At 48.8% G+C, this 19,987-nt stretch overlaps 2 protein-coding genes across 10 annotated transcripts in view; both read left to right on the forward strand.

Annotated features, from left to right (window-relative positions):
- dnah2 (dynein, axonemal, heavy chain 2) overlaps window positions 1–1,499 on the forward strand; it is a 95,305-nt gene extending 93,806 nt beyond the window's left edge. Inside the window, exon 88 of the mRNA XM_072717204.1 lies at window positions 1,165–1,499. Within this exon, the coding sequence (XP_072573305.1) occupies window positions 1,165–1,319 (155 nt within the window). The 3' untranslated portion in view covers window positions 1,320–1,499. The remainder of the gene's footprint in view (window positions 1–1,164) is intronic.
- Window positions 1,500–3,019: 1,520 nt separating this feature from the next.
- kdm6ba (lysine (K)-specific demethylase 6B, a) overlaps window positions 3,020–19,987 on the forward strand; it is a 69,889-nt gene continuing 52,921 nt past the window's right edge. For 5 of the 9 annotated variants that reach the window (XM_072717208.1, XM_072717205.1, XM_072717212.1 and 2 more), the window contains exons 1-3: window positions 3,915–4,555; window positions 6,383–6,653; window positions 7,447–7,480. The gene's annotated coding sequence lies outside the window, so the exon portion shown is untranslated. Of the gene's footprint in view, window positions 3,148–3,914; window positions 4,556–6,382; window positions 6,654–6,948; window positions 7,092–7,446; window positions 7,481–14,779; window positions 15,293–19,987 lie in introns of those variants that run through there. The other 4 variants (XM_072717207.1, XM_072717206.1, XM_072717209.1 and 1 more) reach the window with 4 other exon arrangements.

Raw genomic sequence — 19,987 nt, forward strand, 5'->3', positions numbered from 1 at the left:
GTGCTTACAAAGGCGCAAAAACCCCAGTAGAGCAACTATATAAATTATGTGTGTATCAGTAAGCATACTGCAGCCTGGTCAGATGAAAATCACACAGGAAATGCTTGTGTCTCACAGCTTGCCTTGAGAGCTGAGGTTCCAACAACATAGGAATGCCATGGTGAATGTTTTCCACTGACACTGACATTCTCCGCCTATGACAACAGGGGCCTCTTAGATGGCTGGCTAACCAGCTAGCAGGAAATTACACATAGCACAGCCCACCTTCATACGGCTGCTAATGGTTAGCAGGTCGCACGCCAGCTTGCGGGTGGATCTAGCTTAGACTGCGATCACACTGTAGCTCTTGGGGCCTGGCGGCCCAACCAGCCCAATGAGCTAAATGCTCAGCTATTTCAAGCCGAACAAATCTTGATCTAACTTTGACTAGCTAGTAAACATGTCTAGTTTTAAGATCTCAAATACCTGCATTCTTTAACTACATGAAATACTAATTCAAGCCAGTAAAAAAATTAAAGAGCTATTGTTTGCATAGCTGCCCCAAAGTGCTGCAGAAAGATTACAGTAAGGAAGTCTGAGTGTTATGGTTTGTTTAAATGTTAATGCCACTCACATGGCATAAGACGAGGACGCCTTGCCAGCGCATGAGCGGGCAGGATGCGGGATGCCACACCGGTGGAGCAGGGACTGCTGGGAAAGGTTCAGAAAGATCCACTCTGTGGACCAAATGTAGCACCCAGTACCACATGGCTGGTTTAGTATACCAATAAACCAAAGAGAAAGAGAGGTGAATAGTTCAGGTGCAGAAAGTAAAACTCCAGACCAAGATTTTGTTTCATCCAACCAGTTCAGTACTCTGTGACCGTGACTCTGTATATTCACCTGGTTGGCTGAAACAAAATCTTGGTCTGGAGTTTTACTTTCTGCTCCTGAACTATTCACCTCTAAAGAGAACCTCTACAAAATGAAATTTTGAACTTCAATCATCTGAAATATAATGTAGAATCCCAACACTGAATGCATGTAACAGGTCTTCTATAACCCTAAGATAGAGGAAATGAAAATCCCTATCAAGGCTGGTCATGGCTAGTCCTCATTCTGCTGAAGGAGGGTCACACTGTGTGGCTACTGTCTAAGGCGCCCTGTCGCTGGCTGTGTCCGCAGGTGTTTACTCCTGTCCCTGCTACTACTTCCCCGTGCGCTCGGGGAGGGCCGGCCGCACCTCCTTCGTGGTGACAGTGGACCTCAATTCCGGAGCATTTCCACACGATCATTGGGTCAAGAGGGGAGCAGCTCTGCTGATGAGCCTGGACAGCTAAGGAGCACACAGTGTTACTGTTACAGACAGAGCCAGGGCATCACAAAGCCTGTACCAACACACACACATATACACACACAGCCAGGACAGTCACAAAGCCTGTACCAACACACACACACACACACAGCCAGGGCAGTCACAAAGCCTGTACCAACACACCAACACACACACACACACACGCACACAGCCAGGGCATCACAAAGCCTGTACCAACACACACACACATACACACACAGCCAGGGCAGTCACAAAGCCTGTACCAACACACACACACACACACGCACACAGCCAGGGCAGTCACAAAGCCTGTACCAACACACACACACACACACGCACACAGCCAGGGCAGTCACAAAGCCTGTACCAACACACACACACACACACGCACACAGCCAGGGCAGTCACAAAGCCTGTACCAACACACACACACACACACGCACACAGCCAGGGCAGTCACAAAGCCTGTACCAACACACACACACACACACGCACACAGCCAGGGCAGTCACAAAGCCTGTACCAACACACACACACACACACGCACACAGCCAGGGCAGTCACAAAGCCTGTACCAACACACACACACATACACACTCACAGCCAGGGCAGTCTTAGTCATGTTCAAAGTTAAAAAGAGTTGCTAGTTAGTTAGTTGGTAAAGTTCTACATAGATCTTTGGATGTCATGGCATACAAACCTGTAGTCATATTGAAATGTCTTAAGAAATGCTTTGAGGTTTGACATTCTGAGGTATTTTAATGTATGGACATGTACACAGTGACAAGCAAACTGTGAATAAATCTAATGGAGGAACAGTTTCATCAACATCCCAATGTTTCACGCTTCTGCTTCCTGCCCTGATGCTTTTACCATCCCACCGCCTCCATCTTCGCCTCCTCGCTCCCTTTTTACTGTAAGTCTCCTGTTCTTCTCCTCCAGTAAGCCCACCCCCTCTACACATCCTTTATAAATCCTGTCTCCCTCAACCCTACCCCCCCCCCCAAACTTACAGCTAGAGGGGGAATCCTTCAGATCCACTCAGTAATGCAGTACAAGCTTACAGCACTGTTTCCGAACACACTCACATGCACGCACACACAGTCACACACACACACACACAGAGTCCACATATTCCTATCTTTGTGAGGACTCTCCATTTATTTCTATGGGTGAAACCCTTATTCCATCTATGACGACCTTAACCCCTACCCAGCCCTAACCTTAACTGTAAGTAACCAAACAAAATACAAGACTTATGGCATTTTTAGTTTTTTCATTGCACTCACAGATTATCAAACTGAGGTTATTATTATAGGGACTGAAGAATCTCCCCCATAAGGTAAAAGTTTTTATCATGTTGGGGAAATCTGGTCCCCACAATGTGGTAATTACAAAAATACACACACACATACACACATACTGCTTTGTGTTGTATTCTGTTTCATTTTCTCTTGTGTTTTTGTCATCATCAGTATTGCTAGCTAAGAGCATGTCTGAAATAGGAGCTGTCCTTCCCGTTTTTACATTTATCTGTAAAGCACACACAGTTCCAGCTGCAGTCAGCCTCTCAGATTACTGAGGCCACGCTGGCTAACCCCATAAGTGTCGCCAACCACCGAACACATGGCGTCATCCCACAGCCATCCCAGACGCACAGGTACGGCTCTCTTCTGCAGAAACATCTCCGATGGTCAGAATCCTGTCTGGCGCCGTCCAGAAGAGCGGCCGGGACGACCAGCAGTCCATGTGAGCCACGCGATGGCGATTCCAGCCAACTCCTAAATGGAGGAAATGTAATGGAAATGGAAGAGGTGCACGGAGCGAAGGAGGTGGGCCCAGTTCAAAGCTGTATTCAGCAGATTGTCTCCTGAATGAAAGGGACCAGCAGAGTTTAAGGGCCTCTTTATCCGGAAAAGGTCTGGGTTGCTGTGCTGGTGTTGCTGGAGAGCTCATAGCAACCTGTCCAATTTAAATTTAAATAGACTTAAGACACAAGATGTTCCAGGCTTGGAACAGACAAAATTGGTTCAATTATTTGCAACGAAATTGCTTCTCTTTTATAATAATTCCACTTCTAGTTTTCCAGTTTCATTTTAAAAATTGAATAATTTCTTAGGTTTATTACCTATTGTCTGGAAAATATGTATTTCTTGAAGGACTCAGTTGCCAACACATTTACCATCTGCTGACTCCCTTAAACTGCTGTAGTAGCTTGATGCTGCTGAAGACAGTACTTAAGAAAATACTGAATATTTTAGCCTCCTGGTAGCCTGATCTACAGTGGTCACATTTTTAATGGGAATGTTCAAGGCGCAGGACCTTCTCATTCTAAAATGATCGACATATCCATTAAGCAAGACAAAAAAAAACCCTCAACAAGTTATACACCATACTTTGGGTTTGGATTGTTCTCCCAAGAATACATTAAAAGAGAAGAATGTCAGTCATACTATATCTGTTTGCCAGAGAAGATGGAGGCGGGGCACGTTTGACCAAAGAGTCCTCTAGTGAAAATAAACCTGTAAGAGACGGAGAGAACCTACCAGAGCGACCGAGAGAGGGAGGGAGGGAGCGAGAGAGGGAGGGAGCGAGAGAGGAGGAGGAGAGAAAGCAGACCGAGAGAGCGCTAGCGAGCAGAGCAGTGTGGCTGCCTTGCAATGGAATAAAAACTGCGCAATTTCAAATCTGCACTTCTTTGATCCCGGTTTCCTCTCCAAATGCAGCGGCGCTTTCCGGCGCGGGCTCGCCCGATGCAGGATGGATATGCAGGCAGCTGCTGTCATCTGGTGTCGCGTAGGCACGGACTAGCGATTTTTAACGAACCGTATCGATGTGTTTTTTAAAAGATTTGCGTGATCATGCGGGCAACGTTGTAATAGAAGAATTGATACTCGAAGACCAATGAAGCCAAATAGTACGTTACGCTTTGTGGTATCTGGGTTAAGATCCATCGCTGTGCGGTACGCATGATATGTGTGCATAAACGTGCTCATCTATGCTTCGGTTTCATAATACATGTCTGCGTGTACAGCGCGGGTCCATGAAGACAATATGAAATTACATACACATTTAGGTGCACGATTCATATTTAACGTGGATGCATTTTAAAGATGCGTTACTGCACAAATGTCAGTCATGAGGAAAACACAACACACGGAATTATTTTAATCCCCTGCCCATATGCAACATTTACGCTGACCATGGCACCTCCCAGCAGATATCGGCGGTCAGCACCAGGTAAGCCAGCTGCCCGTGACTTTATATACTTCTGAACTTTCATGTAATGCTGTTATAATGGCTATTTAGTCGCAGGAGAAATAGCTATTTCGCGAGCGATCTGTATAAGCTTTGATGCTAGCAATACGTTCTGGGCTCGTGTATCCATTGATTCCCCTGTCATTGGAGATGCGTGCATAAGCTCTTTTTAATTAAAGAAAGCAGCTAACAGTCTCCCACGCAACCTAGGTTTACTCGTGAAATTCCTACTAAGTTATTTCGAAACTAAAAAAAACCCCGACTAATAATAACGAAAATCACCTACACAAATCATTTCTATGAATGCACAATGATCACTGCGCTGCGTTTTCTTTGCCTTTTTCTTGAAACGGGTTTTATGATGATCTCATTTTAACGCTACTGCTTTACGGGAAAGGGGGTAGGAGTTACGTTGCAATCCATAGCGTTCTACGGGAATGCCCACGTTCTCCTCCTTCGCTACAATACAGAATATTCACGATCACTTTGTTTAAACGCATTTTTTTTTATTTACCGCGGCTGTTTTAGCGCAAACGTGTTATGTTTATCGCAGCTTTAACTGATCATTGTTAGGCGCCTTCGTTTGCTGAATGAAGTTGGGCCTTCTGGTAATTGAAAAGGAGTGTCGCATTTTCAGAAATGTCATGTGGTGGAGTTGTGGCGGGTTAGTCGAATTTCCAGGAAGAACGTTTGATTTTTTTTTTCTGTTATTTTTTTCTTACTCTTTCCCCTCTTTGCGTCCCCGCCCCCTTTCCTCCTCCCTTTTTACGCGCAGTACCACAAGACTGCCACCGGGGGGCGCATCGGCGCGCTGATTCGAGAGCCCCAGCCCCGATTATCTTGCAGTTAAACGTGAATCCTACCGTGGAGGAAATCAGAAGTAAATTTACTGTACGATACTTTCGCTTACGAGCTAACACTGAAACCTAAATGCTGGAAATGATTGTAACACCCACGTTGAAAGTTTCAGACTTGCTGAAACTAAGAGCCAGATAGTTATATGTGGCTAAAGTGTTTGGTTCCCCATTTAAATTCTTGCTGCACTCGGTATGACTAAGGTAACTCAGTTTTCGTTTACAAAGAAGGCACCAAGGGCAAACATTGTTGAGAATTTGATTACAGTTCAGGTCTGTCAAAGGAGCGAAATGTTTGAGATATTTTAAATTATAATAAAATATCAGTATCGCAGTTAGAGAATTTTTGTCATTATTTTATATGTAGCTGAATCTGTTATTTTATTCCTTTATATGCTGTGTAACTGACTATAATACCAAAAATATTTCTCAAATCTGAAGTACCGCTTGTGTGGAAGTGATCAGCGCTCCAACGCTAAGTGACCACTAGAGGGCGACACGTGCACGTTCGAAATTTTGGGGTCCTTGAAGTGAAGGAGTTTCCGTTCCGCTGAGTCCTCTGAACGTTCTGGAATGTTCTGTGTTTAATATCTGCTTATTTAAAGACTGAGAGAAAATAGCCACAGTGACAAATATAGTGTTCAAATAGGTATTTGTTGGATTAATATTTTGTGTGGCGCAGCAGGTGCAGAGTGACTTTTCTCCCATTGTTAGCTGCAGCAAAATGCTCGACCAAATAGTTATTTACCCTCCGTGCGGTCTCAGGCATTCTGTTCGTTGAAACATTACTCTCCAGTGTACTCTACACTGGTGTGAATTGTGTGCACCTGGTTCCAACCTGTACAAGGTGCAAGCAAACAAGCAAGCACTCGCTTGCTTGTGAATTTAACCAAAACAAATAAATTATTTAGTTTAGTTTCTACTGAATGTTTAATTTTTTTTCTCAATTTTACAGGGGGGCACCAAAAAAGCTCCTTGAAATCTCAAGGCTGTGGGTTCTTTGGGAGACTTCAGCCCTTTGGGAGGTACCCAGACCGTCACCACATGCGTCACCGCCAGCTATCACCTGATATGTCCGTTCAAAGAGGAAGCTTTCCCTGGACTCAAGGTATGAAGAAACCAGCGTGTGCCAGCGCAGCCCAGCAGGAGCATGCGGAGGTTTCCTGGGGGCATGTTTTAAGGAGACTAAAACTGGCAAAGGATGGATCCATTCAGCACGAGCAAAGGTTAGTTGTTCTCTGTGTTTGGATGCACCGTCATTGCTAGTAATGCCAATTGGTCACAGAGGAACATTTATGAAACATAAGGCTTGGACCATCAGAAGACAGAACACATACAATCCAAGCTGATTTTGTGCTATTGGTTTGCAGAGAATTCAGATAGAAGTCAGCGATACGGTATTTATAGGTCTTCTTTCCTACTGTGCTGTGTGAAGGTCAGAGAAAACGTCATGTTAATTAGGCCTGATGCGTGTTGCTGACGTAGGGTGACGGTGCACAAATAATGATCAGCAGCTTAGTGCCGTATGCAGGGTGAGCGGTGAGCAGGCAGAAGCAGCCAGAGAACCGGGATGCGAACAGCAGAATAGAGGCAGCTTCTGTCCGCGCCGTAGCCGTCTTTGGCGATGAGGAAATGGCACCTGGGAGGAGTGTTTTAATATAAGGGTCAGTCAGCATAACCAGTACTGCAAGGAAAGACTCAGAATGTAGGCGAGAAGCACAACGATTGGCATAAGGGTGGCATGAGGGCTAGTAAATGAGGATAAATGTTATAAAATCGGTCAGAAGCAGCTTTCGGGTGACTATTTGGCATCTGGGGGACGACCGAAATCTGAAAGGATAGGCTTCTTGGAGAATTTTTAGAATCCAGTGGTGAAGATGTAAACAAACCAAAACAAATTATAAGCAGCAAGACAGGTCGTTCTATCTTCATTTGTAAATTACCATGAGAGATATTTGGACAGGACAGTAACTTTTTGTAATGTAAGAGAAGCTCTTGATTTAGTGTTTTCCATTTCAGGTTTTGTGTTTTTGGAGTCCAGTGCAGCGTAGAGGTAAGGAGGAATGTGCTTTGGGGGGGTCGGGGGGGGGGGTTTGGAGGCTGGAAATTGATATTCCTTGACAGGGGTTATTGGGCAGCCTGAGTGACAAAGCCTGCCTTATCACAGCCGACACAGTTCGTGAGGGAGGCTGCAGCTTGACGCAGATGCTGATCCTTGTTCGTTTGTTCCCCTGTGTGTGTCTCATATGCTCCAAGACCACGCCTCCTAAACCAACTATATCCCCCACTAATGGAAGGACGCGCCTAGAGGGAAGTTTCCTGCACTCTTTTAGGATGACGCCATCACTGTGTTAGGCTTTTTCCTATCCGTATTAATTTCCTGGTCTGGCGTTTAAATAGGATATTATGCAAGTGTTTAATTTAGCTCTTCGGTGATCCCTGACTGGCCATAACTTAATTTAGTGATTTTGGTCGGTGCTGCCGATCCCTCCAGCTAATGAGAAAGTGCTATGCAAATCCGGAGCTTTGTGTTTGTGCGTTGAATGTGCGCCAAGGGCGTCCCGGGGGCGAGCAGCCCAGTCATTCTGACTCACAGGCATGATGGCGTCCTGTGTGCAGGCAGATCAGAGATCCCACGGGTGTTTGACTCTGGGTCTCGTTCGTCAGCCGCCCCCCTGCTCATTTTGAAATATCATCAAAAAAAAAAAAGCATTAGCTGTCCCGCCTGACGTGACGCGAGACGAGCCTGTGCGAGACGAGCCTGTGCGTATCAAAGAACGGCACTCGCTTGAATCGACCGAGACTGAGAAATGTGTACAGCTCATTCTGTCTCATTCTTGTGGCTTTATGTTGCCGTTCTGGAACACAGCCATGTCTTTGAACCGGGAATAGAAAAGACAGAGCGGGTGTATAAGGAGAAGGAGGAACAGCTGCAGCATCACATGACCGGGTGCCGGCCCATGTTCGGCTTATGGAGTCCCACCTGCCTTCTCTGTGCATGAGAATGAGACGAGGACAGGAAGTGGACCTTGTTTGGGCTGGCAAAAGCACAGTGTCATATGATGCTGTGGTACATTTTGTCTCTGGCACCTTGTTCTGTTAGTCCCTCCCGTGGCTCCGTGAGCTAAAGGCCATGTCTGAGACAGACGGTTGATGACATCAAACATTGGCCATGGGGCGGCAGCGTACTCACTGAGTACTGAGTTCCCTGTACCTCACCGCACTGAATGTTCTCAGCGTGTGAACCGCCGGAGCTTGTAGGGCTCCACGCAACAGATAGGTGGCAGTAATGGTCTGTCACTCAGAGTCTGGGAATAAGGGAGTCGGAGAAGGAGTAGAGATGAGCATCAGTCAGCACAGCGCTGGGCTGAAAGACCCGTATGGCGTCAGAGGTTTGGGTGTCTCAGGGGGCAGGCCTCTGCACGAGTGTTACTGACCTACAGGTGTATTAATAGGTGTGTTTTTTTGGGGGGGTGTTGGCCTTTCTGTGGTGTTAAGCCCCCCCATTTAAGTACCGCACGTGAACATGAATTTGTGAGTGTTACTGTGGACAGCACTATGGATGGAATGCGATGACTCCATCAGGATGACTTCATGCCGGCCTTCAAGTCTGCCTCCCGACTCCTCACACGGTGCCTCTGTAGCTCCGCCGAGGCCCCCGGCCACCGGTCTCCGCGTGACCCGTCTCTGCTTCCTGGAGACGCCGTGAGCTGCCGGGCCTCGGGCCGGTCGCCTGCCCGGTGACGGTCTTGGCCGCCGGGCCGCAATCGGCACCGCGCCAGCCTGACAGGCTGACTCAGCTCGCCGGAAGCGGAGGGGCAGGAAGCCGTGGGTGTGGAGACAGGAAGAAAGGGAGAGGGGAAGAGCAGCACACCCCTGCACTGGAACGAGGAGGATGTGAGGGAGGTTTGGTAGTGGGGGGCTGAGTGGGGGGCTGACACACTCTACCCCCAGGATGAGGCCACGGGCCATGTGGAAGGGTGTGACACCCCAATGTGCCAAGAAGCCTTGTTTCAAGGACCTGCCTCAACTCGCTCAGCTCTCTCCAATCAGTAGGTGGCGATAGCCGCTCATTTCATAACAGGAAGAAGTCTAGTACTGGTGAAGTCGGAGTAGCAGGAAGGCCAATCCAGTGCTGTCATGCCACTGCTCTTTAAAGGCCTTTCTGGCTACGGATTCTCGGGAGACGGGTCTGAATTCTGGGCATGTTTTATGAGGGAGTGTGACCAGGTTCTCCTGGTGTTTCCAAAACATCCTGTCACCCACAGCACGTTCTCAACACATGGAGTCACGAGGGCGTGTTCAGGTGTACACAACGCATAACAAGCGGGTATGCGTACAGTTTACTATGGACCGATCCACTGTGACCCGGGGGTGGGGGTGGGGGGTGGGGCTAAAGAAAAACCCTCTGGGAAACAGAAGTGGCCTTATAACCTGGGGGGTGTTCTGGTGCAGGCCTTAGTCTTTTGTTTCTGTGTGTGTGTGTGTGTGTGTGTGTGTGTGGCACAGTAAGATGACGTTAAGCTGATGAGGTGGATCAGTGACAGTAAAGGGAATTGAGGCGAATGCAGAAGTTGAGGGCTGGTCCACGTCTCAGGGCATGGGGGGGGGAGGCCTGATGAACCCCGTATGCCACGTCGTGATTGGTCCAAACTTGCCCTTGTGTACGGGTGTAACAATCATTTACCCACGAGGCATTGGAAGGGTCTAGCCTCAGTTCTCGTGACATTTTTAAAATTATTTTATATATTCAGTTGTGTGGTTGATGAGGTGACATTCATTCTATTGGCTTCTGGCACAAATGCAGCATATTAACTGAAGATGCACAGCATCTGCACTGCAGAATTGTAGGGTGTGGAAAGTAAGACAGACCTGTAAAATATAAAGAGGTGAGAGGGAAGCGCGGGATAGTGACATGTCTGAGACGGTGACAGGAATGGGGACTTTTAGTGGTGACACATGAGAAGGAAGTTAAGAGGTGTGGGAGGAACGTGGGAGCATTAGGGGGCGTGGGAGGAGGGACGCGGTAGGTAAAAACATCTGGTTTTACTTTACTGCTGAACCCAGAGCCCTGGGCTGGAAGGAATATAGGTGTCTGTGTGTGTTTGTGTGTGCGCATGTGTGTTTTTGTAATTATTACAATGTGGGGGCCAGATTTCCCCCCACAATGTGATAAAAAGCTGTTATTTGCACGTTGCGGGGATGTTTTTTGGTCCCAACAAGGATAACCTCAATTTTATAAAAATCTGTGACTCCAGTCAAAAAACTAAAAATGCCAAACGTCTTGTACTTTGTTTGGTTACTCATGGTTAAATTTAGGGCTGGGTAATGGTTAAGGTCATCATTGTTGGGATTAGGGTTATGTCCATAGAAATGAATGGATGGTCCCCACAAAGAAATTAATACAAACATCTGTGTGTGTGTGTGCTGTTCACCCTAAGGTCACCCTAAGTGCTTCAGATCCCAGACGCTTCTTCTCACGGCTTTATGTTTGTCAAAGCGAGGTTTGACTGGAGCCTGGAAATCCAGCGTCTGGTTGTTTTTTTGTGTTTCTCAGTTGCCAGGTGACTGTGTGTGTCTCTGTGTGCGTGCGTGTGTGTGTGTGTGTGTGTGTGTGTGTGTGTGTGTGTGGGTTTGTGTGTGTATCTCTGTATGCATGTGTGGGTTTGTGTGTGTGTGTGGGTTTGTGTGTGTATCTCTATATGCATGTGTGGGTTTGTGTGTGTGTGTGTGTGTGTGTGTGTGTGTGTCTCTATATGCATGTGTGTGTGTGTGTGTGCGTGTCTCTATATGCATGTGTGGGTTTGTGTGTGTGTGTGCGTGTCTCTATATGCATGTGTGGGTTTGTGTGTGTGTGTGTGTGGGTTTGTGTGTGTGGGTTTGTGTGTGTATCTCTGTATGCGTGTGTGTGTGTGTGTGTGTGTGTGTGTGTGTGTGTACATACTTGTGCTTGGCCTGCACTGAACTCTACCGCATAAGTAAGCAGGAAGATCAGGCAGAGCCTTTATCTCTCCCAGACGACCGTACGGCCCCCTTGCCCCCAACCCCCCCTCCCCCCAGCTGCCATCCCTCTCCTCACCCCCCCCCCCCGGGTCTGTATAGGCCCAGCCCACCACACCCTTTGTGCCTCCCACAGGCCCAGGCTCAGCCCAGCCCCCTCTGTTGTGTGGATGTGCCCTGTGGGGTTTTTTGGGGTCGGGGGTGGGATGGGGTGGGGTTTGGGGGGGCAGCAGTAGGGAAGTGCTTTTTTGGTGCCTCCCTGCCCTGAGGATTCGAGAAGGGGGGGCTGCCTTGCTTGTTTCTGGAGCCAGAGAGTTTCAGCTCAGTCGGCTGTGTCTTTGGAGTCCCACCCCCCCATCCGAGGCTGAGACTGGTGACTCCCATCCAGGTGAACGGACAACCCCGCGTCGGTGCTGGACAGGAGCATGCCCCGCCCACCCGGCTGCCCCGCCAGGATGTAAATGGCTGGTCCTGCCCTCGTTCTTCTCAGTCCCCTGGGGCTCGTCATGCTGGAGCTTCTCCTGCCCGCTTCGGCAACGGCTGACTGCGTTTTGTGCTGCTGTGTTCGCCTGGGGGGGCGACTGCGCGGCTACCGGCGGGGTGTGAACTCGCTGCTCACTGCCTAAGAATGCACCAACCCCCCCACCCCCCCCAACAGGAGATAATCTCTCAGAGCTAAAGTATTAATATGGAACGTCAGCCTTGCTGCCGCCGGGTTTAAATCCCCAGCCAAATGCTATTGATTCCTTCGTTATCTCGGTGCCGCCTGCATACTCGGCTAAGCCGATTGATTCGCTCCCGTGAAATGGCTGATGTCACATGGCTAAATTATCTTCACCATGTTAACTGACTGCGTTAATGACATAACTGAATCGACGAGGGAAGAATGGGGTTAATATTCCAACAGATAACAATAAAATAATGGAAGAAAGTTGCTGCTGAAACAATCTGCCCACCATCCGCCCATCAGTCTGCGGTGAGTGCGCTGGGCCTCTAGCCTGTCCTGGGGTGCATGAGCGTGAGGCAGGGACCCGGCATTCAGGGGCCATTCAGGGGCCATTCAGGGGCGTCCCGGAGCTGCAGGCCAGTCTACTCGGTTCAGAATAAAGATCAAAATCTTCAGGAACCCTGAGTGCATCCCATATTTGGCCATGCTGATGTACCTTCTGCTGCAGCGTGCTCAGGAGGGCGGTGATAACGGTGATACTCTCTACACCCGCAGAACAGGACCGGCCGGCTGTTGGGCTGCGGCTGTACTGAACGTCTCACCACTTGGGACGGTCTCTTGTAACTGGGCCTCGCTGTACTCGATACTGGAGTTAAATTCTGATGTGCGGTTGGCTGAGCCCCACTCAGAATCCTGGACCTTTGACGAAGCTATCATTTTATTAGATTTTCTTTAAGTTTTTTTTATTTTCTATAATCAGAAACCAAAGCTTCAGTTGACCAGCTGTAATTATTTATGTGTGTATTATGGTGTTTTTTTTTACATTGCAGGTATCATAAACCACTAAACCTGGGCTGGTTGAATGTAGTGAACGTCACACGTCAGATTGTTAACAAATGACTGGTTAGTCATTCAGAGTAACTAACCTTTGGAGCCAGACGTAACCGATAGCACCATCTCCTTTTGTTTGGTAATTACATTAAAGTCTCAGTTAAAGTTAAAGGGAACATTTAATAATTTATCAAAACCCTGCCTACTGTGCTCTTTAAACAGCAGAGTTACGCAGACGACGAGATCACCGGCTCGTGTTACCCCCCATGTGGTCTTGGGCTCCCGTGAGCTTTGAGACGCCTTTCTGCTCCACACGCTCGCCTGCTCTTAGCCGTGTTCTGTCTCACGTTCAGCTGATTGGCCGACAGGGCGGTGTGTGGGCGTGGTGCACCGCGCCATACCGCCACGCCTCTGAGGTTGGGGTTTCGAATTCCGCCCTCGCTCTGCGTGTTTGGGCTTTGCGTGTTGCCCCCGTATCAGCCCCACGTTCTCCGGTTGCCTCCAGCAGTTCAGAGACCCATACTTTGGTGAACTGGTACTGTACTTGTGTGTCACCTGTGGTGCTGGATTTTCAGTGTGTGTCTATCAGTCCATCCAGGACCTCTCCCTATCTTGAGCCCTGTGTCTTCTGGCTTAGGGTTCAGGTTCTCTGCTACCCTGGATTGATGGATGATTGACAAACGATTATGCTTCTTACGGCTCTGCAATTTACACTGTTGGGTGTTTTTTCTCAGCTGTTGATGGGAAACTCCACACTCTGGGATGACATTAGCCAGGTCAGTATAGAGCGCTGTTGTGGTCTGTTCCGAATGAACGGGGCAGTTAGCTGCCTTGTGGGCGGGTGGCAGTCACTCTGTCTGTCTGTACCGTACCAAACAAACACGCCGTTCTGGGCGCCAGGCGACCAGCAGGAAAGAGGATGGGGTTCAGGTTTATTTACATGTTCCCGTTCCATGTGATAGGCGCTGCCAGACTGTGAGCCAAGCCCTTCACAGTCGGACAGGCAGCATGCAGGCCGCCTCTCTCAGGACCCCTCGCTTGTTGTATCACCACCTTAATGTTGCCGCAACAACAGTGTCGGTGTGCAGGCTCCCCTGTCAGATCTATCGAGTTACAGCTGGCTTTTGTGGTGTCGTTTTTTTCCATGGTGTCTTTAAAGCAGGGAGTCAGCCCGTTATTCAGTGTAATTTCTTTGTTTTTGCCCCAAGGTGGGGCTTTGTTAAGACCTGGTGTTCATAAATAAGCGAGCCTGGTCACACTTGGCCTCACAGGGAGCGCCATGGGGTCCACGCTACTGCCTGCAGGCCTTGAGTGGTGTTCTGTTACCATGGTAAAAATGGAATCCAGCAGCAGACATCTCCAGAACAGGGGTTTCTCATTGGCTGCCGGGTCTGCATGGGGCTGTGATGCGTGCTGTCAGCTGGCCAATGGAACAGAGGCTCTGCTGTGGCTGTTGCTAAGGGGAGTGGCCTTTGAAGGAGTCAGCTGGGTTCATTCTGTCTCTCTAGTCCTGCTGTTTGTTCTGTGCCCCCAGCCCCAACCCTCTCCCCTCAACATGTGCAAAGGGTAAAAAGAGCACTTGTTTAGAAATTTAAAAATATTTCTTACTGTTGTTGTCAGGGGGCTAAAACGCATGTTTGGGAGCTAGAAAGAGAAACATGCAGGGAGGCTGTGTTTGTTTGTGGGTGGGGGTGGGTATGGGGGGGGCACTGAGGGCTACTGGGGAAGACAGAGGCTAAAGGGGGAAGGAGGAGGGGGCCCCCAAGTACGCTTGCTATGCGCAGGGTGTCACGTAGCCCCCCCCCCGTATGCAGAGAGCGTCTGCTGCCTTGTGTTCTCAGGTTAGCGTGAGGTTCCCCCCCCCGTCTGCCCGCGTGCCGCTGGGAGTCTGCGCTGATGTTCCCCTACAGGAGAATCGCAGGCTCCGCACTGCAGACAAGCACAGGCAGCCAAGTGGCCGATCTCCCCCACGGGACGCTAATGGGATTTGCTGGGGGCAGCTGGGCTACAGACCGTCCATGGTGTCCCCTCCCTGGTGCTTCTGCATACTTTGTTGATGATCCAAACCTAAACGCTCTGGGTTCGCAGGAGATCGAGGCAGAGCCATAAACAAGAAGAGTAACTGTGGCGATTTCACCAGCATGGCGAAAAACACAATAATTAAGACAGACAGGTAATAACGTAAGAAACTCATCCAAAGGCATTTTGAAGTTTTTCTCTTTTAGGCCGGTTTGTCTTGCTGGAAACCAGTGCCTCACCCGCAGTGTACGTCCCAGTGTGCCCCATTCCCCCAGCAGAAGCATTTACAGTGTTTAAGGAGATCGCAGCTCCAAAGCACCTTAGTCATTGTGCTTGTTGCATATTGAGGTGAGACTTGGTCACAACTATAGGTTTAACAAAAGCCATTGGCAGCCGGCTGTGCATACATCACGTGGGGGGGGGGGGGGGGTGACATACCAGGGAGGAGCTGGGGGTGGATCTCTTTAAATACAAAAGCTGGTTCGTTATTGAGCGGAGATCACAGTGTCACGGATGGTTACTATCAGTCATCAGTAAAGGCTGATGTATTTGTCTGGCGACTCCTGTCCTGTCATAACACTTGTCCTGTTAATTAGTCTGTTAACAAGCTAATTATCCTAGGTGTGAACAGGCAGCATTCGTAACACACTCCATTTAACGGCCCGGCACTTTGCAGCCAATCACGTCTTGCCATTTGTCCCATCTATAAATACTGCACATTTTATCTGGTGCTGCAGTTTTTAAAAAAGCCTTATTGCTTTACTGGCCTCTATTTCAAATCAGGCACTCATAGCCACAGACATGCACACGCAGGGCTGCTGGGGGCTATGGTTTTGCTGGCTATGGTTCCTGGGAGCATGGCTTCTGTGTGCTGGCTATGGTTCCTGGGAGCGTGGCTTCTGTGTGCTGGCTATGGTTCCTGGGAGCGTGGCTTCTGTGTGCTGGCTATGGTTCCTGGGAGCGTGGCTTCTGTGTGCTGGCTATGGTTCCTGGGAGCGTGGCTTCTGTGTGCTGGCTATGGTTCCTGGGAGCGTGGCTATGGTTCCTGGGAGCGTGTGCTGGCTATGGTCACAGCTGCCACTGAGCTCCCTGCCGCCCGGGCGGCTGCTGCAGCGGCTCTCCATCCACCCAAGTGTCTCGCTGATCTAAAAGAGAGTTTTGAGAAAATATGCTACCTTCAGTTTACCTCGGAGGTCAGAAGTCTGAGCTGAGAATGACGTCACACGCGAGTTAAGCACGTTCCAGTATAACAAGTCAGAAAACCATTTAGCAATACCAGGGACATATTTCAAAAAGCAGGATTTCTTGCTTAGCCAGATGACTTGTCGGATTTAAGGTGCCCCAGTTTAAATGACCTTTATCTTCGTTCACTTACATTTAGCCCAGACCACCTTAAATCTGACAAGTTATCTGGCTAAGCAAGAAATTCTACTTTCTGAAATGGGCCCCAGTTCTACTCCGGTTAAGTGTTGACTACAGTTAGCAATATCAGTGGATAATAACACATTACACAGTATGTGCATAAAAACACTGTAGCAACAAATATAGCAGTTGGACAGTTTTGTGTGTACAACCGATTAAATGAACCATAAATAATATGTAAGTGCTAATAAACAGAATATAACTACAGCTTTCACTTCTGTTGATAGAGGGTGCAGCCATCTTGGATTCTGAGGTCGGGGTTACAGAGGTTCCTCTGTAATTTTTCGAGTCGGAACTCCAGCTCCAGTTCAATTCTACAATTTGGAACTCAGAAATTCCGAGTTCAAATGGAACACAGAATAGTAGAAATAGGGCTGTAAATTTCTCTACACCTTCACTTATCAGTTAAGTTTACACAGCACCGGGATCAGGAATTTTGTGTGTGTGTGTGTGTGTGTGTGTGAGAGCTCTGTCCCAGATTGGTAGGTGATAGATGGGGCAGCCAATCGCTATTCTCCCTGTCCTTGGACATACCCCCTGTGCCGCTGTCTCCGCTCGCTTCTCTGCAGCACATCTGTCTGCGCTGTAGGGCTGCCTCGTGGCACTGGGCCGTCAGCTCTGCCGCAGAAGCGCCAGTCTGTGAGTAGGCTGTTCCTGGAAGCCAGTGGAGCTGCAAGACTGTCCGCTCGCTTCTGTTATGTCTGTCGAGTGTTATTTAGGATTATGGGCTGATTCAGACACTCAGAGGAGAGAGACGCTAACTGTGTCCTGGGCTGCTTGAAGTGGTTCATTTCCACCTTTTATGAGATGCAGTGTGTAAGTCTGAGGCTGTGAGCATGTGAGAGACATCCTGTGTGTGTGTGTGTGTGTGTGTGTGTGTGTGTGTGTGTGTGTGTGTGTGTGTGTGTGTGTGTGTGTGTGTGTGTGTGTGTGTGTATCGGTCTGTCTCACTCTCTCTCTCTCCTGTCTGCTGTGATGCTGTAAGAGGGTGTCATTAATGTCCCTATTGACTGACCTCGCCGATGCCAGCCACAGGCAGGGTGACTCACCGGGGTGGCCGGTAGCCATATCGATCTCACTCTGCACATCCAGGAACCAGACGAGGGCAGACGCCTGGATCGGGGGGTTGGGGGGGGGGGGGGTTAGGGGGTACCGGCTGAGAGCAGATGCCTGTGTGGGCATGTGTCACCAAGCCCTGGCTGTCGAGCCACTCGGAGGGCCCCAGTTACCATGGTGGCCCTGGATCTGAGGAATGTAGGTAACCTGCTGAATTAACTAAATAGCATGCGTGGTGGGAGCAAGGGTCTGATTACACAGGGTCTGAATGCAGTTGCAGTCTGTAAAGAGGCCTCATTACACAGGGTCTGAATGCAGTTGCAGTCTGTAAAGAGGCCTCATTACACAGGGTCTGAATGCAGTTGCAGTCTGTAAAGAGGCCTCATTACACAGGGTCTGAATGCAGTTACAGCCTGTAAAGAGGCCTCATTACACAGGGTCTGAATGCAGTTGCAGCCTGTAAAGAGGCCTCATTACACAGGGTCTGAATGCAGTTGCAGTCTGTAAAGAGGCCTCATTACACAGGGTCTGAATGCAGTTGCAGTCTGTAAAGAGGCCTCATTACACAGGGTCTGAATGCAGTTGCAGTCTGTAAAGAGGCCTCATTACACAGGGTCTGAATGCAGTTGCAGTCTGTAAAGAGGCCTCATTACACAGGGTCTGAATGCAGTTGCAGCCTGTAAAGAGGCCTCATTACACAGGGTCTGAATGCAGTTGCAGCCTGTAAAGAGGCCTCATTACACAGGGTCTGAATGCAGTTACAGCCTGTAAAGAGGCCTCATTACACAGGGTCTGAATGCAGTTGCAGCCTGTAAAGAGGCCTCATTACACAGGGTCTGAATGCAGTTGCAGCCTGTAAAGAGGCCTCATTACACAGGGTCTGAATGCAGTTGCAGCCTGTAAAGAGGCCTCATTACACAGGGTCTGAATGCAGTTGCAGCCTGTAAAGAGGCCTCATTACACAGGGTCTGAATGCAGTTGCAGTCTGTAAAGAGGCCTCATTACACAGGGTCTGAATGCAGTTGCAGTCTGTAAAGAGGCCTCATTACACAGGGTCTGAATGCAGTTGCAGCCTGTAAAGAGGCCTCATTACACAGGGTCTGAATGCAGTTACAGCCTGTAAAGAGGCCTCATTACACAGGGTCTGAATGCAGTTGCAGCCTGTAAAGAGGCCTCATTACACAGGGTCTGAATGCAGTTGCAGCCTGTAAAGAGGCCTCATTACACAGGGTCTGAATGCAGTTACAGCCTGTAAAGAGGCCTCATTACACAGGGTCTGAATGCAGTTACAGCCTGTAAAGAGGCCTCATTACACAGGGTCTGAATGCAGTTGCAGCCTGTAAAGAGGCCTCATTACACAGGGTCTGAATGCAGTTACAGCCTGTAAAGAGGCCTCATTACACAGGGTCTGAATGCAGTTGCAGTCTGTAAAGAGGCCTCATTACACAGGGTCTTTCACAGGTGCCAAGTAGAGTATGTTCTTGTAATGTAGGGCTACGAGAATGATTCCTGGTCTTAGAGGAATGTCTTATGAGGAGAGGTTAGCTGAGCGGAATCTGTTCAGCCTCGAGCAAAGGAGACTAAGGGGGGACATGATCCAGGTATATAAGATATTAACAGGTCTGGATGCTGTTCAGCCAAATGACTATTTCAATATTAGTTTAAATACTAGAACTCGTGGCCATAAATGGAAATTAGCGGGATGAACATTTTAAAACAAATTTGAGGAAGCACTTCTTTACACAGCGTGTAGTTAGAGTATGGAATAGTCTTCCTGCTAGTGTAGCGGAAGCTAAAACCCTGGCTTCCTTTAAATCAGAGCTAGATAAGATTTTAATAAATCTGAGCTATTACTTAAGTTCTCCCTAAAGGAGCTGGATGGGCCAAATAGTCTCCTCTCATTTGTAAATTTCTTATGTTCTAGTAGAATGAGGGAGGCTGAGGTCAGAGGGGAAGACCCCTGTCAGGTACTCTCTCTCTCTCTCTCTCTCTCTCTCTCTCTCTCTCTCTCTCTCTCTCTCTCTCTCTCTCTCTCTCTCTCTCTCTCTCTCTCTCTCTCTCTCTCTCTCTCTCAGGCCACTGTTTTACACTCTCTGATTCTCTCCTCATCTTCTCTCCATTCTCCCTTCTTCCCGCCAGCCGCCGCTCCTCTTACCTGAGCATTTGAAGCTGTACCTCTGACTGCAGGCTGGCGCTCGGCTGCCGTGACTCTGCGGCCTGCTGTGAGAATGAGGGCAGCTCGCCTGCATGCCGCCCTGCTTCACAGCTGTGCTCACAGACACACAGCGTCCCCCAAGCCTGGCTCATGGAGCCGTGTACAGCAGCAGCTGTGGGGCCCACACACACACACACACACACACACACACAGTCGTGTAATCATATCTTTTTGGGGACCGCTCATTAATTTCTGTGGGAAAAATGCTAATGCTAACTATGACAACCTTAATCCCTACCCAGCCCTAACCATAACCATAAGGGGAAAAAACGGGTATTCTTCACGTTGTGGGGACATTGTGTCCTCATAAGGTAAGGTATACCCGCTCACACACATTCACACATGCACAG

The sequence above is a fragment of the Paramormyrops kingsleyae genome, chromosome 10 (genome assembly GCF_048594095.1).
Source record: "Paramormyrops kingsleyae isolate MSU_618 chromosome 10, PKINGS_0.4, whole genome shotgun sequence".
Classification (NCBI taxonomy): Eukaryota; Metazoa; Chordata; class Actinopteri; order Osteoglossiformes; family Mormyridae; genus Paramormyrops; species Paramormyrops kingsleyae.